The sequence below is a fragment of the Protopterus annectens genome, chromosome 1.part2, assembly GCF_019279795.1.
Source record: "Protopterus annectens isolate FY-2018-M chromosome 1.part2, PAN1.0, whole genome shotgun sequence".
Taxonomy (NCBI): Eukaryota; Metazoa; Chordata; order Ceratodontiformes; family Protopteridae; genus Protopterus; species Protopterus annectens.
This window is the reverse complement of record NC_056727.1, coordinates 486,590,646-486,607,572: the sequence shown is the minus strand read 5'-3', so window position 1 is coordinate 486,607,572 and position 16,927 is coordinate 486,590,646. Positions and strand designations below refer to the sequence as shown.

General features: G+C 43.1%; 1 protein-coding gene across 1 annotated transcript in view; it reads right to left on the bottom strand.

The window, feature by feature from the left end:
* ANAPC1 (anaphase promoting complex subunit 1) overlaps positions 1–16,927 on the bottom strand; it is a 3,613,296-nt gene that overhangs the window by 1,275,557 nt on the left and 2,320,812 nt on the right. The window contains exon 29 of the mRNA XM_044060160.1: positions 10,237–10,371. Within this exon, the coding sequence (XP_043916095.1) occupies positions 10,237–10,371 (135 nt within the window). The remainder of the gene's footprint in view (positions 1–10,236; positions 10,372–16,927) is intronic.

Here is a 16,927-nt window from a genome sequence, read left to right as displayed (position 1 = left end):
AAGAAGTTATGTACCTACCATAACGTTCCATGTTAGTTGTCTTCTTCTCGCCTTCTTTCTTGCTGGTTGGGTTCGGAGCCGACCTTCGGCTCCGACTCGGCCATTTTCTAAAGCTCGAGAGCTACTTACTGGCTCGAGGCCTCCCTATATCCCACAATGCCTGCCGCCAGACCCCCCCCCCCAGATCTCGTTTGGAAGACCTAACACCATCATAATACAAGAGGACAACCGTCCCAATAGCAAAAACTTCAGCTACAGGGCTGAAGAGAAAGGTAGAGGACATAATCGGTAAAGACTCAGCCAGTGACAAGACCCGTAGGAGGACTCTTCCCGGTCCACCTAGGCTAGGGGGATGGAGGGTGGGGCGCAAGAAAGAAGGCGAAAAGAAGACAACTAACATGGAACGTTATGGTAGGTACATAACTTCTTAATGTTAAGTTGTCTCTCTTGCCTTCATTCTTGCTGGTTGGGACAGCATCCCTAGCACCTTAGTCCTGGGTGGCTCATCGGAACAGACTCTTGAGCACAGTGGAACCAAAATCAGCTCTGCTCCTAGAGGCCAGATCCAATTTATAATGTGAAATGAAAGGGGTGGCCCATGTGGCTGCCGCACAAATGGCTTCCATAGGTAGTCTTGATTGAAAAGCTACCGATGTAGCTAATGCCCTAGTAGAGTGGCCTTTAGGTTTAGCAGGGAGTTCTTTATTCCTCAACTTATAAACAAGGGTAATAATACAGGACAACCACCTGGATAAGGTTACTTTAGACACTGGTCGAACCTGCTTACCCTCCGCATAGGACAGGAAGAGTTGGTCTAATTTCCTTATTTGCTCAGTCCTATGCAAATAGAAACGTAATTGCCTATGAACGTCCAACTGGTGTAATTTGTGTTCAGCTTTGTTGGAATAATTTGGAAAAAAAGACTGGTAGATCGATGGATTGATTCAAATTATTTTCGGAGGGGACCTTAGGAAGGAATGAAGGATTAGTCCTGAGTGAAACTCTATCCTTATGGAAAACTAGGTAAGGAGGACGAACACAAAGAGCTTGATGTTCAGAAACTCTCCTCGCTGAAGTAATGGCCACCAAAAACAGGGTTTTCCAAGTAAATAATTTCAAGGAACAGGAAGCTGCCGGTTCAAAGAAAGGCAGTATCAAGGAAGCTAGGATCAAATTTAAGTCCCATGGAGGCGGGGGATCTCTCACTGGAGGCCTGAGCAAGATTGTTCCTTTCAGAAAGGCTTTGCAAAGCTTATGGGACATGATGCTGGTTTCTGAGAGGCCTGTATGGAAATTAGAGATTGCCGCTAGCTGAACTCTAATTGTGGCAGAAGAGGAGCCCGCTTGAAAAAATTCTGCTAAAAAGTCTAGGATGTTATGGACAGGGGCCGTGAAGGGATCTATATTTCTAGCCTCTGCCCAGAAGGAGAAACGTTTCCACTTACTAGCATAAGTCTTCCTGGTTGTAGGTTTGTGCAAAGAAAGGATAATCTCATGGACTGAATGGGAAATACTGGGAAGCCTGGCTAAGGTTGGAAGTGAAGCAACCAAGCAGTGAGGTTGAGAGACTGAAGAGATTGATGCAGCCTGCCCGACTGATGGATCAAGAGGTCGGGAACTGGGTCCAGATTCCAAGGCTGCTCTAGAAGGTGACGATGCAAGAACGGGAACCAGATTTGTCGAGGCCAGTAGGGGGCTGAGGATCATCCTGCACCCCAGCACGGTAGCTTTCTGAATTAGTTTGGGAATTAGGGGAAAGGGTGGGAATGCATACAGAAGTCCCTGGAGCCAATCGTGAACTAGAGCGTCTCTGGGGGAGTGTCCAGGAAGACGGAAGAGAGTGAAGAAACTGTCGCACACTTGCTGTTGAGAGGAGTTGCGAAAAGGTTGCAGCAAGGCTGACCCCATTTGCAGAAGATTTTGTCTGCTACTGTTCGATTGAGAGACCACTCATGAGGCATGAGAATAGCTCTGCTTAGCCTGCCCGCTATGATGTTGGACTTCCCAGGGATGTGCGTTGCTGTCAGAAACCGTTGAGAGGAGATCGCCCACTGCCATAGTCTGAGTGCTTCTCGACATAAGGGATAGGACTTGGTTCCGCCCTGCTTGTTGATGTACCACACTACAGACATATTGTCTGTCGAATTGCAATGGTCCCAGTGGGTAGAGAGTTCTGAAGAGCTTGCAACGCTAAAAGCACCGCCCTCATCTCCAAGATGTTTATGTGCAAGTGGTACTCGTGGGGTTGCCAGGTGCTCTGGACAGTCCTGCCCTGAAAATGCCCACCTCCCCCCGATCAGGGAGGCATCCGTGGTCACCGTGGCCACTGGAGGAGGAAGGACAAATGGTCTGCCCTGGGGTACTGATAGAGAGACCATCCACAAAGCCAAGTGGTCTTTGCATGATTGTGTAATTATTATCTTGTGAGACAAAGGAAGTTGTTGAAAGGACCATTGGGTGAAAAGCATCCACTGCAGAATCCTCAAGTGAAAACGAGCCAGGGGAACTAATACGATTGCTGCTCCCATGAGACCCAAGGTTTTTAGGACTAATTTGGCCTGAATCTTTCTGCATCCTAATAATACCTGTACATGTCGGCAAATGTCTGCCACTCTGTCTACTGGAAGTCTTGCACATGGATCTTCTTTATTTAATCTTGCGCCTATAAAGGTTAAAGACTGACAAGGCGACAATGCAGACTTTTCGAAGTTTATTGAGATACCTAGGTTGGAGCATGTTTGGATGGTATAATCCCTGGCTCTCAGCAATTGATGTTTAGTGGTAGCAGTAAGGAGCCAGTCATCTAGATACGGAAACATCTGGAATCCTTGCCATCTCAGGTGAGTGATAACCACTGCCATGCATTTGGTGAAAACCCTGGGGGCTGTGGTAAGACCAAAGGGCAGGGCTCCTAGCTGGAAGCGGAGAAACCTTCTGGAACGCCTGTCCATTTTGATGTGGTAGTACGCATCCTGAAGATCTATGGAGCACATCCAATTGTCCTGACCCAAAAAGGGTAGAATGGACTGAAGCGTGACCATCTGGAACTTCGTTCTTTGTACAGACTTGTTTAGTCTGCTGAGATCCAAAATGGGTCTCCAGTCCCCTGTCTTTTTTGGTACCAAAAAGAACTGAGTAAATTCCGGATCCTTGCTGGTCTGCTGGGACTTGTTGGATGGCTCGTTTTTTTAGCAGTCTTAAAATTTCTTGTACTACCTGTCCCCTTAGACTGGGTGGCACATCTGGGATGGGGTTGTTTGATTTTAAGGGGTGTGGGCAAACGGGATTTTGTAACCTCCGGATATGATAGACTGTACCCATCTGTCTCGAGTGATGAAACGCCAGGCTTCTAGGTACAGAGGCAACCTTCCCCAGACTGCCTCTGAAGGCGGACAGCTGGGCAGCACCTCAGGGGTGCTGGAAGGGCTTATCAGAGAAAGATTCTCTGCTGCCCTGATTCTGCAGACCCCCTCTGTCCCACGGGCGACGTCTATTGTTATTTCCTCCTCTGCCTCTGGAGGGAAACTCGCCACATGCGCCAGGCACAGCTCCCTGGGGTTTCCGGAACCACATCTTTCCACTCTTCTGACCCTTAGGGTATGGTCTAGAGGGAGTGGAAAAATGGACTCCCACGGCAGAGAGAGTCTTGCCTTCCTGCTCACACCTGGTAAGGGTATCTTTCACCTGAAGTCCAAACAGAGCTGAACCATCAAAAGGGGTGTTGGTGAAGGACGTCTTGAAGGGATCAGCGAAGTTACATAACCGCATCCAGGCATGTCTTCTCAAAGCCACGCCTGTGCCTGCAGCCCTACTCGCCCCATCAGCCACATACGAAATGAGCCGCATGGAGGAGTTGACGATAGAATTAAGAGTCGCCAGCTGGGAGTTTATCTTGTCTTGAGCCCCTGCAGCAGATGGATCTTGCAGTGTATCTCCTAGCTCCTTGAGGAGATCCCTCTGAAGACGGGTGAAGTGGCACAAATAATTCAGCAACCGCATGGAGAAGGTCGCTGAGGAAAACATCCGCTTCCCTATCTATCCATTGTCCTAGACTCTTTATTAGGGGGATGTACAGGTACAGAAGTGTCAGCCAACTCCTTTTTCGTGGCAGCTGCTACCACCACGGCATCAAAGGGGATACACTTAGTCAAAAACTGTTTATCTTGAGGGGCCGTAATAAACTTAGTAGGCCTGCGGGGGTTGGTTCCAGTGTGTCCGGAGCTGACCATGCCTTCCAAGCCACTACTTCCATCAATGGATCGAAGGGCGGAGACACCCAGGAGGTGGAGGGGCGAGAACCAAACACATCCAAGTATACCGACTCATCCTCAGAAGGACAGCACAACCAAGTGAAGCAAGCAAAGTACAAAACCACCATAAAAAGCAGGACCAACACGAACAGATGCACAGAAGGAATTTATTCTGGTACCTCGGCTTCCACAGCCTTCAAAGGAATAATCATTCACAAGTAACTGCATCATTTTATATGTATTTTCATAAATGATTAATTAGTTAATTATACTAATTTAGAAAAGACACCATGAAATGAAATGAAAAAGCCATATATAGAGGAAAGGGCACAAACGAAAACAATACACACACACATTTTCTAAAGTGCTTTTAAGAAAAAACAACTTAAACATATTTCTACATGTAGATAAATAATTTAAATAGTTAAATTATTTTCTAAATTCAAACCTTTAGGTTTTAAAGTGCCAAAGTTAAGGATAAACATACTTTCCAACTTTAATAATTTATATAAGAAATTCCCATTAGTATAACTATCAGGTCTGGCCAAGGCACAAAGAAGAATGAGTCCAGCTTACCATTATGTAACATATGAAATGTTCGGAAACAGGACTTTCCATTCTCCTGTTTCTGATGTCACCCATATGTTCCATAATTCTTAACTTTAGTTGGCGTTTAGTTTGTCCTATATAATATTTTGGTGGATTACACCCACAACCTATAATATAAACCACTCCACAAGATCTACAGTTAAAAGTATCCAGAGCTTGATATTTAATGCCATTAATGTAATTTCCTGTTAGGTTCCTGACATTTTGACAAATTCTACATTTTCCACACTTAAACATACCCTTTTACTACTGAAATAACATTTTCCCTATTTAGTCTAATCTCAGATTTAAATTTTAATTTCTCTTTCAGGTTTTTATGGTGGTTTTGTACTCATCCTCAGAAGGGTTAAGGGCAGACCAGTTCCCCCTCTGCTTAAGGATTTCAAGGATGTCTGAGAAAGAGACATCTTCAGAGGGGGATCTTGGGGACCCTTCCGAATCCTCCAAGTCAGTATCTGACATGACAGACTCTGGGGAGTCAACATGTTTCCTCTTACATTTTCTCTTTCAAGGGGGCTCCTCTGAAATCTCAGGGAGGCCTCGGAAGGGGAAGATACAGCCAGTGGGGTGACCTGGAGCATTTAATCCCCTCGCTTGAGGTCTGGAGGAGGGGCAGAGACCGAAGCAGGCACCCTGGGGGTAGGAGCTGAAGGGGCTGATCGAGGTGCAGACTCAGAAGTCAGCACGCTCCTCATGACCTCGAAGGCGTCTCTGTCCGGCAGAGAAGAGGGCCCCCACTCTGAAGAGACAGGAATAATCTCCGGCACCGAAAGGGACGGCTCCGAGGCCGATGTAGGAGCCGGGCTTACCTGCGCTGAGGCTCCGAGAGGGAGAACAGGGTCAGACAAGGGTCCAATGACACTCGCCCCCCTCGGAGCCGACGAGGGAGTCTCGGCGCCCAGATCCCTCCAAGGATGGAACCATTGAAGAAATCGGAGCCGACGAAGGAGCCGAAAGGGGAAGCATTGGCGCCGTTTCCAGGATCCGAGCCCCAACAAGCTCCGGCTCCGAACTGACAGGAGGAGTCTGAACTACTTCAGAAACAGGAACAGCCACAGCCTGATGAGGAGGGCTAGTTAACATTTTAGCCAGGGCCTGCGATTTGAGGAGTCTACTAACCACTCTCTCCAAGTCATGATCGGATAGCCTCGAGGACCGAGAAGAGTGGGACCAATGGCTCCATTCAGACTGTAGCAAAGGTGATCGCGGAGCCGAGCGAATCGACTCTAGGGATGGCGACCTGGATTGCTTACGGCTCCCTGACGGCTCCGACACCAAGGTCGGAGCCAAGAGAGATTTAGATACTTCGGTTCCGGCCGGAACCAAAATTGAAGCAGACGCTTCACCTGGTGACGGCTCCGTACTGGGAGCCGACGGCTTGGTGGGCTTAGGGGTTTTCGCTGGCTGAGACTTCGCCGGAGACCCCTCAGGTTTTAGTAACCCCCTGAGAATCAGCTTGTTCCTACACTCCTGCAGGACTCTCGGACTAAAGGTATGACATACCGAGCAAGAGTCCTGCAGGTGTAGGGCACCTAAACAATAAACACAAGAAGAGTGACCCTCTGTCAGAGACATTTTCTGACAGCACGAGTCACACTTCTTGAACCCTGATACCTTGGTATCCTTTTACATGTTAAAGAAAAAAGGAATACCGATGGATGGATTTTAGACTAGTGCAAACAAAAAAAACTCACACACACACACACACACACACACACACACACACACACACAAAAACTAAAGGTAACAGTACTAAAAAAACTAAGAGACTATTATCTTAGACTACAAAGGCTAAACACTACTTCCTACTGGAACAATTTAAAAGGGAAGGGGACAGCCTCTAATTTAAACGGCCTACTTAGGGAGATGGGGGGGGGGACTCTCTAAGTAAAAAAACGAGTTTCCCAAGGCCAAGGGTCAGAAAACACAGGAAAAAGTAAGACTAATCTACAGTACTACTCTAATTAAACAAGAAACTTGAAAAATATACACTAAAAGTTTAAATACTAATATTACAAAATGATGAATACGACCTGAGCCAGTAAAGCGCAACCTCATAGCTGAAGCGGCAAACGAGATCTGGGGGTCTAGCACCAGGCATTGTGGGATATAGGGAAGCCTCGAGCCAGTAAGTAGCTCTCGAGATTTAGAAAATGGCCGAGTCGGAGCCAAAGGTCGGCTCCAAACCCAACCAGCAAAATTGAAGGCGAAAGGGACAACTTAACATCTGCAGTTACAGTGTAACACTCAGTCATTCTCATTTGTCTATGCAGAGTCATTTTAGAACACAGTAAAATAATAGCAATTGTACCTCTGCTAAGAAACATGTCACCATTCTTAGTGATACCTCATTTGAAGACAGTGTTAGTCCTCACAACATGGTAAAAGAACTGTGCCAATGGGCTGTACACATGTACAGATATCACAGTTTGTTTAGGACTTAGGTTATGGAAATTATGATTTTTTTTCATATTTTGTTAAATAACTTTGGTAGGGAGCATGTCATTGTGCCAAGTGATACCTCATTTTGAAGACAGTAGTAATAGTTACAACACGATAAAAGAACTGTGTCTGTATGCTGTACACATGTATAGTTATCACAGTTTGTTTAGGACTTAGATTATGGAAATTATGATTTATTTCATATTTTGGTAAATAACTTTGGTAGAGAGCATGCAACTGTACCAAGTGATACCTCATTTTGAAGACAGTGTTAGTCCTTACAACAAGATAAAAGAACTGTGTCTGCATGCTGTACACATGTACAGATATCACAGTTTGTTTAGGACTAAGGTTATGAAAATTATGATTTTTTTCATATTTTGGTAATTAACTTTGCAAGGACGTATGTCACTGTGCTAAGTAATAACTAATTTTGAAGAGAGTAATAGTTACAACATGGTAAAAAAAACTGTGTCTGTATGCTGTACACATGTACAGATATCTCAGTTTGTTTAGGACTTTGGTTATGGAAATTATGATTTATTTCATATTTTGGTAAACAACTTTGGTAGGGAGCATGTCATTGTGACAAATGATACCTCATTTTCAAGACAGTGTTAGTCCTTACAACATGGTAAAAGAACTGTGTCTGTATGCTGTACACATGTATTAATATTACAGTTTAGTCTTGTAGGATTATGTAAATTATACATTTGCAATATTTCTCATTATTATGCCCATATCTTTTGCAAGGGAGCACGGTGATGACACAAATGATACATCATTTTGAAGTTGACATTGAGCCACACAATTTGTACATTGATATGTGGTCTCTGTCTGTTACAGGTGTTGAGATATTATGCTTTGTTTAGTTATCAGTTATGAAAAATATAATATTAATCATATTTCTGTGAATATCTCTGTGATGAAGTACCACACAGTAATGGTTAAAGTATCATTTTAAAGCTGACATTCATACAAACAAATCATTTACAAATTATAAGGGTCTACATGGTACAGTGACTAGGATATTGTGATGTGTTTTAGCTAAAAGGTAAAACATTATGCACAATATCAGCATTCCTTGGCAAATATTGAATAATGACTTAGATGCACACTATCAGTATTTACACTATTGGAAAGATCAGTGTCTGCTGACCATCTTTGCTATTACATTTTTAGTCTAGTTCTTATGGTTAAAGGATTATTAACATTTGTTTTCTGTATGGTATTACAAATGGATTATCTGAAAATTAGCTCAGGCTGCACTGTTGTTCCTATGGTGGAAATAAGCAGTCAGTATATTCTGAGCTGCTCCAAAGTGAATGCGTTAAATGTAAAACAAAGTAGCCCGTTGACCCTATTCAAGTACAACATAGAAGAATAGATGGGAAACCATAAATTCATCCCGGGTCTGGCTCCTCAACCCAGTAGGATAGCTAGGGTGAGGCAAAAGGAGCAGCCACCCTGGGCACACGATTTTCGGTATCTGTCAATCATGCCCTCTATCAGACTGCCATGTATTATCAGCATTTAAATGCCTGTATTGCATATGCAGTATGGAAGGTGCCATGTATTATCAGCATTTAAATGCCTGTATTGCATATGCAGTATGGAAGGAAGTGCTTTAGCTCTCACTGTCTGACATAATCTGTAGCAAAAAGTGTGCTTTTTCCATAAGAAAGACCATTCTCAGAATCTCAGAAATAATGCCCTTTGCTACTGTATATGGAATGTAGCAAGCAGCTGACACAGTTTAAAAGGAAAGAAGTTTTGTTTTTTTTCCCCCTCCATAACCGAAGTGCTTTAGTGCTTCAAGAGCTGCAGCAGCTGCTTGCTACAAAATGCAAGCAGCTGCTATGGCAGAATACCAGAAGAGCTAGCTACACCACTGCCTTAAACCCTCACTGAAAAGAGAAGGGGGGAATAGTAGTTAATTCAAGTTGTAGGGAACTGGCAAAATGAAATCTTGAGGTTAGACTACAAATGATCAATTTGGTCAAAAGCCTAGTTTTAACCTAGAAATCTACTAACACAGCTTTCTGCATATTCACTGTGTTAACACTAGCACAGTGAAAAAATACAAATTAGAACCAACTCGATGGTGCAGAGGAAGGCCTCTGATATGTGAGATAAAACAGCAGTTCAGCTGCCAGATGACAAGTCATGGATGTGACAATTCTCAGCAGGTGATGCACATAGAAGCAAGACCAAAGAAGCTCAGTGATACTACAGCATCTCAAACATTGTGTGGGGTCACTATTTAGTTACTGACAATTGATTACCAGGAAAGTCCGAGTGGGTAGGAGCCCATTTTCAGCACAGGCCCTGGGAGAAAAGCTCCAAAGTGTTACAAAACATTTTAAAAATAACTTTATAGTCTTTAAAAATAATGCAAAAAACAAATACAGCTTAAATAATTATACCAAATTAGACATAATATGAAAACATTGGTTAAAAATAGATACAAAGTTATATGACAATGATTTAATAAAGAAATATTAGCCAGTTTATAGAGAAATTAAAAGTAAGTTGTATAACACAAACAGGAATTGTAATATAAAGTGAGAGAAAAGCAGGCTGATGGCATATTTAGAGAGAAAGCCAGGGAAGAGAAATTGATAGACATAAGGAAATGAGAGAAGAAGAAAGAGTGAGGAGATGTAAGGTATAAATATGTATTTGTACACATATACTCACTGCAGTCTAAATGTAACACTCAAAACCCATTCACAACATAGCAGTCCTCAAGATCATGACTCTGGAATGGGCAAGTCAGGTTCTGTGATACCACAGTCTGGAGTGCAAAAATTATTAATGCATTCCACTTCAATGCAGTACACTTATTAGCCACAATAGTAAAACCGTATCAGCTTTAAAAATATCAATAATATAATATCAAACAAATAAGCAAAAGGAACAAAAATCTAATTACCCGGATCTGATAGCTGGGAGACTTGTGTTTTTCTCGCTGGATTCTAGAATGGAAGTGCTTGTGACCACCAACCATGTACTGATACAGTTGATCAGGGACATTCAGGTCAGACATGCCAATCATGTTACTGCCAAGCTGTTGAAGTAAACATTCAGAAGACAAACTACATTAGTTCTGATGCTAATAAATGCATTTTACAAATAAACTTGCTAAAAAGAAAAAAAAAATCACTGAAACAAACCAAGCCTACAAGTTGCAGGTTGTGTGTGACAGCACCTTAAATATATTCTTGAGTGGCATTGTAGAGGCTTTGGAAAGGAAGGAACAGCATCTGAGTAGATGACACTAACATGTAATAGGGTGGATAATGAGGGAAAAGGCTAAAAGGGGATGAAATACACTAAAAGAATGGTCTAAAGTGCTGTAGGCCAGTGAAAGTAAAGTAAAAATCACTTACTAAGAGTACAGAAACCTATGGAAGGAGTGCATAAATTTAGAAAGAAAGGCAATAATGGTAAACCGACTACCACATGAATCTGGAGGTAGTTACAGTTGATGACCTAACTTCTGCCAAGATGCCAAGAGTAAATGCAGAAAAACAGGCACATACTATCAGTATCAAATGCTCTTATAGGAGGTCTTTTACAGATGTAACAGTTGGGATTTTTGACTTGATATCTCAAAACTGGCACACACCTGAAGATGTTCTTGTTCCCACACTCAAGAGTCATGTACCCTTCCTGCTACCACATACATGCATGTCATGTGGCTGGAAAGGTGCATGTAACCCTGGCACCAGTCAATTTTACCTCCATGTCCTAACCTGTGAGAAAGCACACCTTGACAAGAGAAGAAACAAACACGCAACAAAAAAATAAAGTTATGTACTTACCATAACTTGGCATCTGTGCTATCCAGTGTCATTATTCATCACAGATGGGTCTTGGATCTGACTTTGGATCCAAGCCAGCAAATATCAGACAGATCCAGAGTTCTAGCCCTGCCCTTCTCACAATTCCCTGCCATCCTCTACTCTTCAGACAGAGTTTGTTAAGGCAATGGAAATGCATAGGAACTGCACAAAGACAAAAGTATTCCAACATATCAGCCATTCCAGCTCACCAGAACCCCAGAAGGAAGGGGGAAGGAGGGTGGGAATGTGATGAATGACGACACTGGATAGCACTGATGCCAAGTTATGGTAAGTACGTAACTCTTTATCTGATGCTATCCATGTCATTACTCATCACAGATGGGTCAGAGTCCCCCAGCTTCTATGTACCCTGGGTGGCATCAAGGAAAGATATGCTGGAGCAAGAAGGAACCAAAGGAAGCTCTGTTCCTGGATAACAAGTCCAATCTGTAGTGCAAAATGACAGTGTGAGGATTAGACTAAGTCGCAGCAGCACAAATCTCATCCAGGGATAGTCTAGCCAAAAATTCAGATGATGTTGCAATGGACCTGGTGGAGTGGGCCTTCACCGGTCTGGATAATTCCAATTGCCTACTCTCATAAATATAAGACATACAGCCAGTGATCCACTGAAACATGGTCACTTTGGAAACTGCCTGACCTTTTCTACTTTGAGAGAAGGCTGCAGAGAGTTGATTTGAGTTCCTAAATTCCCCAGTCCTTTTTAAATAAAAACGTAATTGCCTGTGGATGTTAAGATAATGCAAGATATACTCTTCTTTATTAGAGTAATCAGGAAAGAATACCAGTAGCTGAATAGACTGGTTGAAATTAATTTCAGAGGCTACTTTAAGGAGAAAGGAAAGATTTGTTCTAAGAGACACCCTATCCTTATGAAAGATCATGAATGGTGGCGTATGCAGAGAGTCTGAAGTTCCAAAACCCTTTTGCAAAAGTAATGGCTAATAAAAATGCCATCTTCCTGGAGAGAAATTTAATGCCACAAGACCCAACTGGTTCAACAGGTTTTTGTGTCACGGACTGCAGCACTAAGGTCAAATCCCATGGGGGAGATGGATTTTTAATATGAGGGCTAAGAAGAAAAATTCCTTTCAGAAAAGCCTTGCACAACTTGGAAGAAAATGTACACTCACTGTTGACATGGAAGTTTGAGATGGGAGCCAACTGGAGTTTAATGTTAGAAAAACCCACCCCATCCTGAAAAAGGGAAGATAAGAAGAGCAAACTATCAGGGTATGGGCCAGAAAAGGATCCAAATTTTGTTGTCTGGTCCAAATGGAAAACCTTTTCCATTTACTGGAATGCACCTTTGTAGACGTTTTTTGAGAAGCCAAAATAATGTTCCTGACTGGGGAAGGAAGCCTGGATGTCGAAAGGATTACTGGAACTGGAGAAACCAAGCAGTTAGACGAAGGGTCCAGAGACTGGGAAGTGGAAGACCCAGGGGTGAGAGATGAGATCTGGAATGGGATCTAGTATCTAGGGTGGATACCGAAGATGAGACCTGAGGAAGGAGAACCACACCTGATGAGGCCAGAAGGGGCAATAAGGATGAGAGAGGTCTTCAGGTGATGGGTTTTCTGTAAGATTTTGGGTATCAGAGGAATAGGAGGGTAAGCATAGAGGAGACCAAGAGGCCAGTCATGAACCAAAGCGTCCCTGGGTGACTTCCCCTAGGGTGGAATCAGGGCAAAGTAACTGTTGCATTTGTGATTTTTCAGGAAATTAAAAAGATCGCAGAATGGGTGACCCCAATGGTCGAAAATTTGTCATGCCACTGATGGATTCAGGGACCACTTGTGAGGACTCAAGATGTACCTGCAAAGTCTATCGTCCAACATGTTAGAACTCCCGGGTATATGATTTGCAAGAAGAATGTGCCTGGAAGAAATCGCCCATTCCCACACTCTCATGGCCTCTCTGTTTTTAATTTCTCCAGGTCTTTTGGGTTTCTAATACCATGATGGGAATGGACTCCATTCCAAAGTCAAAGTATGATTAAAGTTCATGAAATTAGTATTGTTTCACTCTTTGATGTCAGCCAAAAGTGCTCTTAGCAGCACCCACAATGTGCCCAGTAATGACTCATTCTGCAATTCGTACTGGGATACATGACTTGGTAACACATCTAAATACGATTGTAAATTCTTTTTTATAAGACCTGTTGCTCCTTCTACTATTGGGACTATATAGGTAGCTTTCTTCCACATGGCTCTCATTTCTGCCTGCAGATCCAGGTATTTTATGACTTTGTCTCTCTCTGTATGCAAGACAATGTAGTCATTAGGTGTGGCGATTTCAATGATCAATGCTATTTTTGTCTTCTTTTCTTGGACCACTATAGCTGGTTTTCTAGCATCTATCTTTTGAACTGTTGGTATTGGGTGATCTCATGTGTTATAAACTTCATTTTCTACGATTCTTTGTGGCTCATGTTTCCAGTGTTTTTCAACGACTTCGATACCATAATGTTTACACAATCTCCAGTGTAACAGTCTCGCCACATTATTATGCCTTTCAGTATACAGTCCCTCTGCCATTAGTGCTTCACAACCAGCAACAAAATGTGTGACTGTTTCCAATTCGGTTTTACAAAATCCACATATGTCTTTCTCTCACATGTTCAATAGACTTTGTAAATCAGCATGTATGTAGCCCACTATCTTGGGCTGCCAATATTAACCTTCCATTTCTTGGTTTGAATTCACCTTTCCTTAACCATTCCTGCATTCATTCTTGATCAACATCAGGCTCTTCCAGAAGTTTTCTATACTTGCAACTGCATTTATGTTTTTTCCACATTTCTTACCTTCTCATCTGGTTCTTCGCCTTGTATTCTTTGTTTTGTTTTTTGGCACATTCAGTTGCTGCCTGGTTTTTATCCACTTCTGGTTTGATTTCCATTCCTGCTTGACTTCGATATGCTTCTGCTAAATTAAGCAGAGATGTCATCTTAGCATTATTCTCCTCATGTTTCAAAACTTTCACTACATTTGGATCTTCTGAGGTCAGTAATTATGTGTGGAGTCCCACAATTGCAGACCTATACATGTAATCAATTTCAAGGAGGCCCAATCCCTCCTTCGGAATGGGGAATATATAATCTTGGCATATACTGATTTTTATAAATCATTTGGTAAGCATGAAGCACCCTTCTTGTTTTAATATCCAGTCTATCCAACACTTTTTAGGGCCAGTCAGTCACTCCAAAACTATAAGTTAGGACAGGAAGAGCAAACTGATTTATAGCTTGGATCTTGTCACTAGATGTCAATGCTCTTTTCAGGATCTTCTAAAGTACTCCTTAATGAATTTCATTCACATTTGTTCATGTTTTATTACTGATCCTTCATCAATTCCCAAGTATTTATACACCCCTCTTGCTCAAGTTCTTTTATATCACATTCTTGTCCCAAACTGATGTTTTCCTGGTGCTGCAGTCTTCCTTTTTAATGGTTGCTTTTGCACATTTATCAAGACCAAATGACATTCCAATATCATCTGAAAAAGTTTTGACAACTTGCAGCTGTGCTTTCAGTTCCTCATCTGATGAGCCTATACAGTTTTAAATCATTGACAAAGAGAAGATGAGAAGTCATTAGACTTCATTGTTTTCTTGGAGCCAAATTGTAGCCATGGCCTAAGCTGTTAAGTAAACAGCTTAATGGATTAATGGCAAGGCAGAATAGCAATGGTAACAAAGAGTCACCCTGGAATATCTCCCTTTGAATTTTTATCCTGGGATAATAATCTGTCCTTTATCATGGCTTAATTGCAAAGTGGTCTGCCACTGTTTCATGGTTACTGTAATGTAACTCTGCACAGAGGATAAGATGGTATTCTCCCATGCTTGTTGATATACCAGACCACTACCATGTTGTTCGTCTGAATTGCTATGGTCCCTACAGGGAGGCAGTCCTGAAAGGCTTGCAACTTGAGAAGGACTGCTGTTATCTCCAGGACATTTATGTCCAATATGGTCTCTAAGGAGGACCATATGCCTTGAATTGTCCTCCCTGAAAATGCCCCCCCATTCCAACATGGAGGAGTGCATGGTTACTGTGGCCTTGGGGGAGGGGGGGACAAAATGGCCTGCCTAGATATAGATCCTGAGACTGAAGCCACTAAGCACGATGATTTCTGCATACATGAGTTAGCTTTACTGCCATGGACATAGGTTGAACCAGAATAGACCACTGGGCTGCCAAGGTCCACTGTAGCATCCACATACATGATACCTGTAGAGGGGAACTAACTGAATGGCCGTCACCATCGAACCTAATGCTTAGAGAATCAAACGTGCTGAGGGTCGTTGTAGATCCATCAAGAGAGAAACCTGATTTTGAATGAGTTGAATCCTGCATGGAGGTAATGCTGCAGTTCCTCATACTGTGTCCAACTTGACCCCAATGAACTCCAGAGTCTGGCATGAAACAAGGTTTGATTTGGACAGATTCACAGTGATGCCTAGATTCTGGAGGAGACTGAGGGCGTACTCGGTGGCCAATGATAGTCGATACCTCATGGAAGCCAAGTGTCCAGGTACAAAACACCTGGAAACCCTGCAGCCGGAGATGAGCTGCCACCACTGCCATGCATTTGGTAAACACCCAGGGGGCTGTGGTGAGTCCAAAGGGCAGGGCCGTGAATTGGCAATGTTCAGCTCCTATTCAGAAACTTAAGTGTCTCCTGGAGTATCTGTCATTTTTATGTGATAGTATGCATCCTTGAGATCCACAGAACATATCAATTCGTCCACGTGAAATAGGGGCAAAATGGACTGCACACTGACCATTCAGGGCTTGGATTTCTTGACGGATAAATTTAGCTTGCTGAGGTACAGGATCAGATGCAAGTCCCTGGTCTTCTTTGGCACCAAAAAGAGGAGGAAATAAAGTTCAGGACCCTTATTGTCATGTTGGGATGTATTGGACTGCTATTTTTTGGAGAAAGTATTGCACCTAGATGCAGGCTAACTTCCTTTGGCAGGGTGGAACATCTGGGAGAATTTTTCAAATTGGAGGAGGCTGGAAAAAGGGAAAAGAATAACCCCTGGAAATGATTCTTAGCACCCAATGATCTGAGGTGAGATTTGTCCATGCTAATGGTTGCAGGGAGAGTCGACCCCCGACTACCTCCAGGGAAAGAGAGCCGGACAGCGCTTCAGGAATGCTGAAAGGGCTTCTCTGCGAAGGGTTCCCAGAAGCCCTGGTTCTGAAGACCCCTTCTGCCCCTGGGGTGGCTTCTGCCATTGAATCAACTGCCTGAGTTGCGGAAGAGGATTCCTGGGGAAGATCCTGAAAGGAAGACTAAACTGGTGGAGAGTAGAAAATTTGATCCTGATAGCGGAAAGAGTCTTACCTTCCTGCTCACTATGAGTTAAGGTTTCTTTAACAGACAAACCAAACAAAGTGAAACCGTTGAAGGGGGCGTTGGTAAAGGACACCTTGAAGGGTTCCACAAACCCACAAAAGCAAACTCAGGCATGCAGCTGAATGGCAACACCTTTGCAGCTGCTAGAGTGGTGGCGTCCACAAAACTGGAGATCAACCTCATCAATGCATTAGCCAGGGAAGTGAGAGTACATAGCTTCAGAGAGACTAGTTTAACGACTCTCTGGAGGCAACAACTTTGTAAGGGAAGTGGTTAGCTCCGAAACCAAATCCTTCTGAAGCCGGGTAAAATGGATAAAATAATTAGTTGCTCTCAGTCCCAAAGTAGCTGAGGCAAACACCCACTTCCCAAAACGGTCTATTG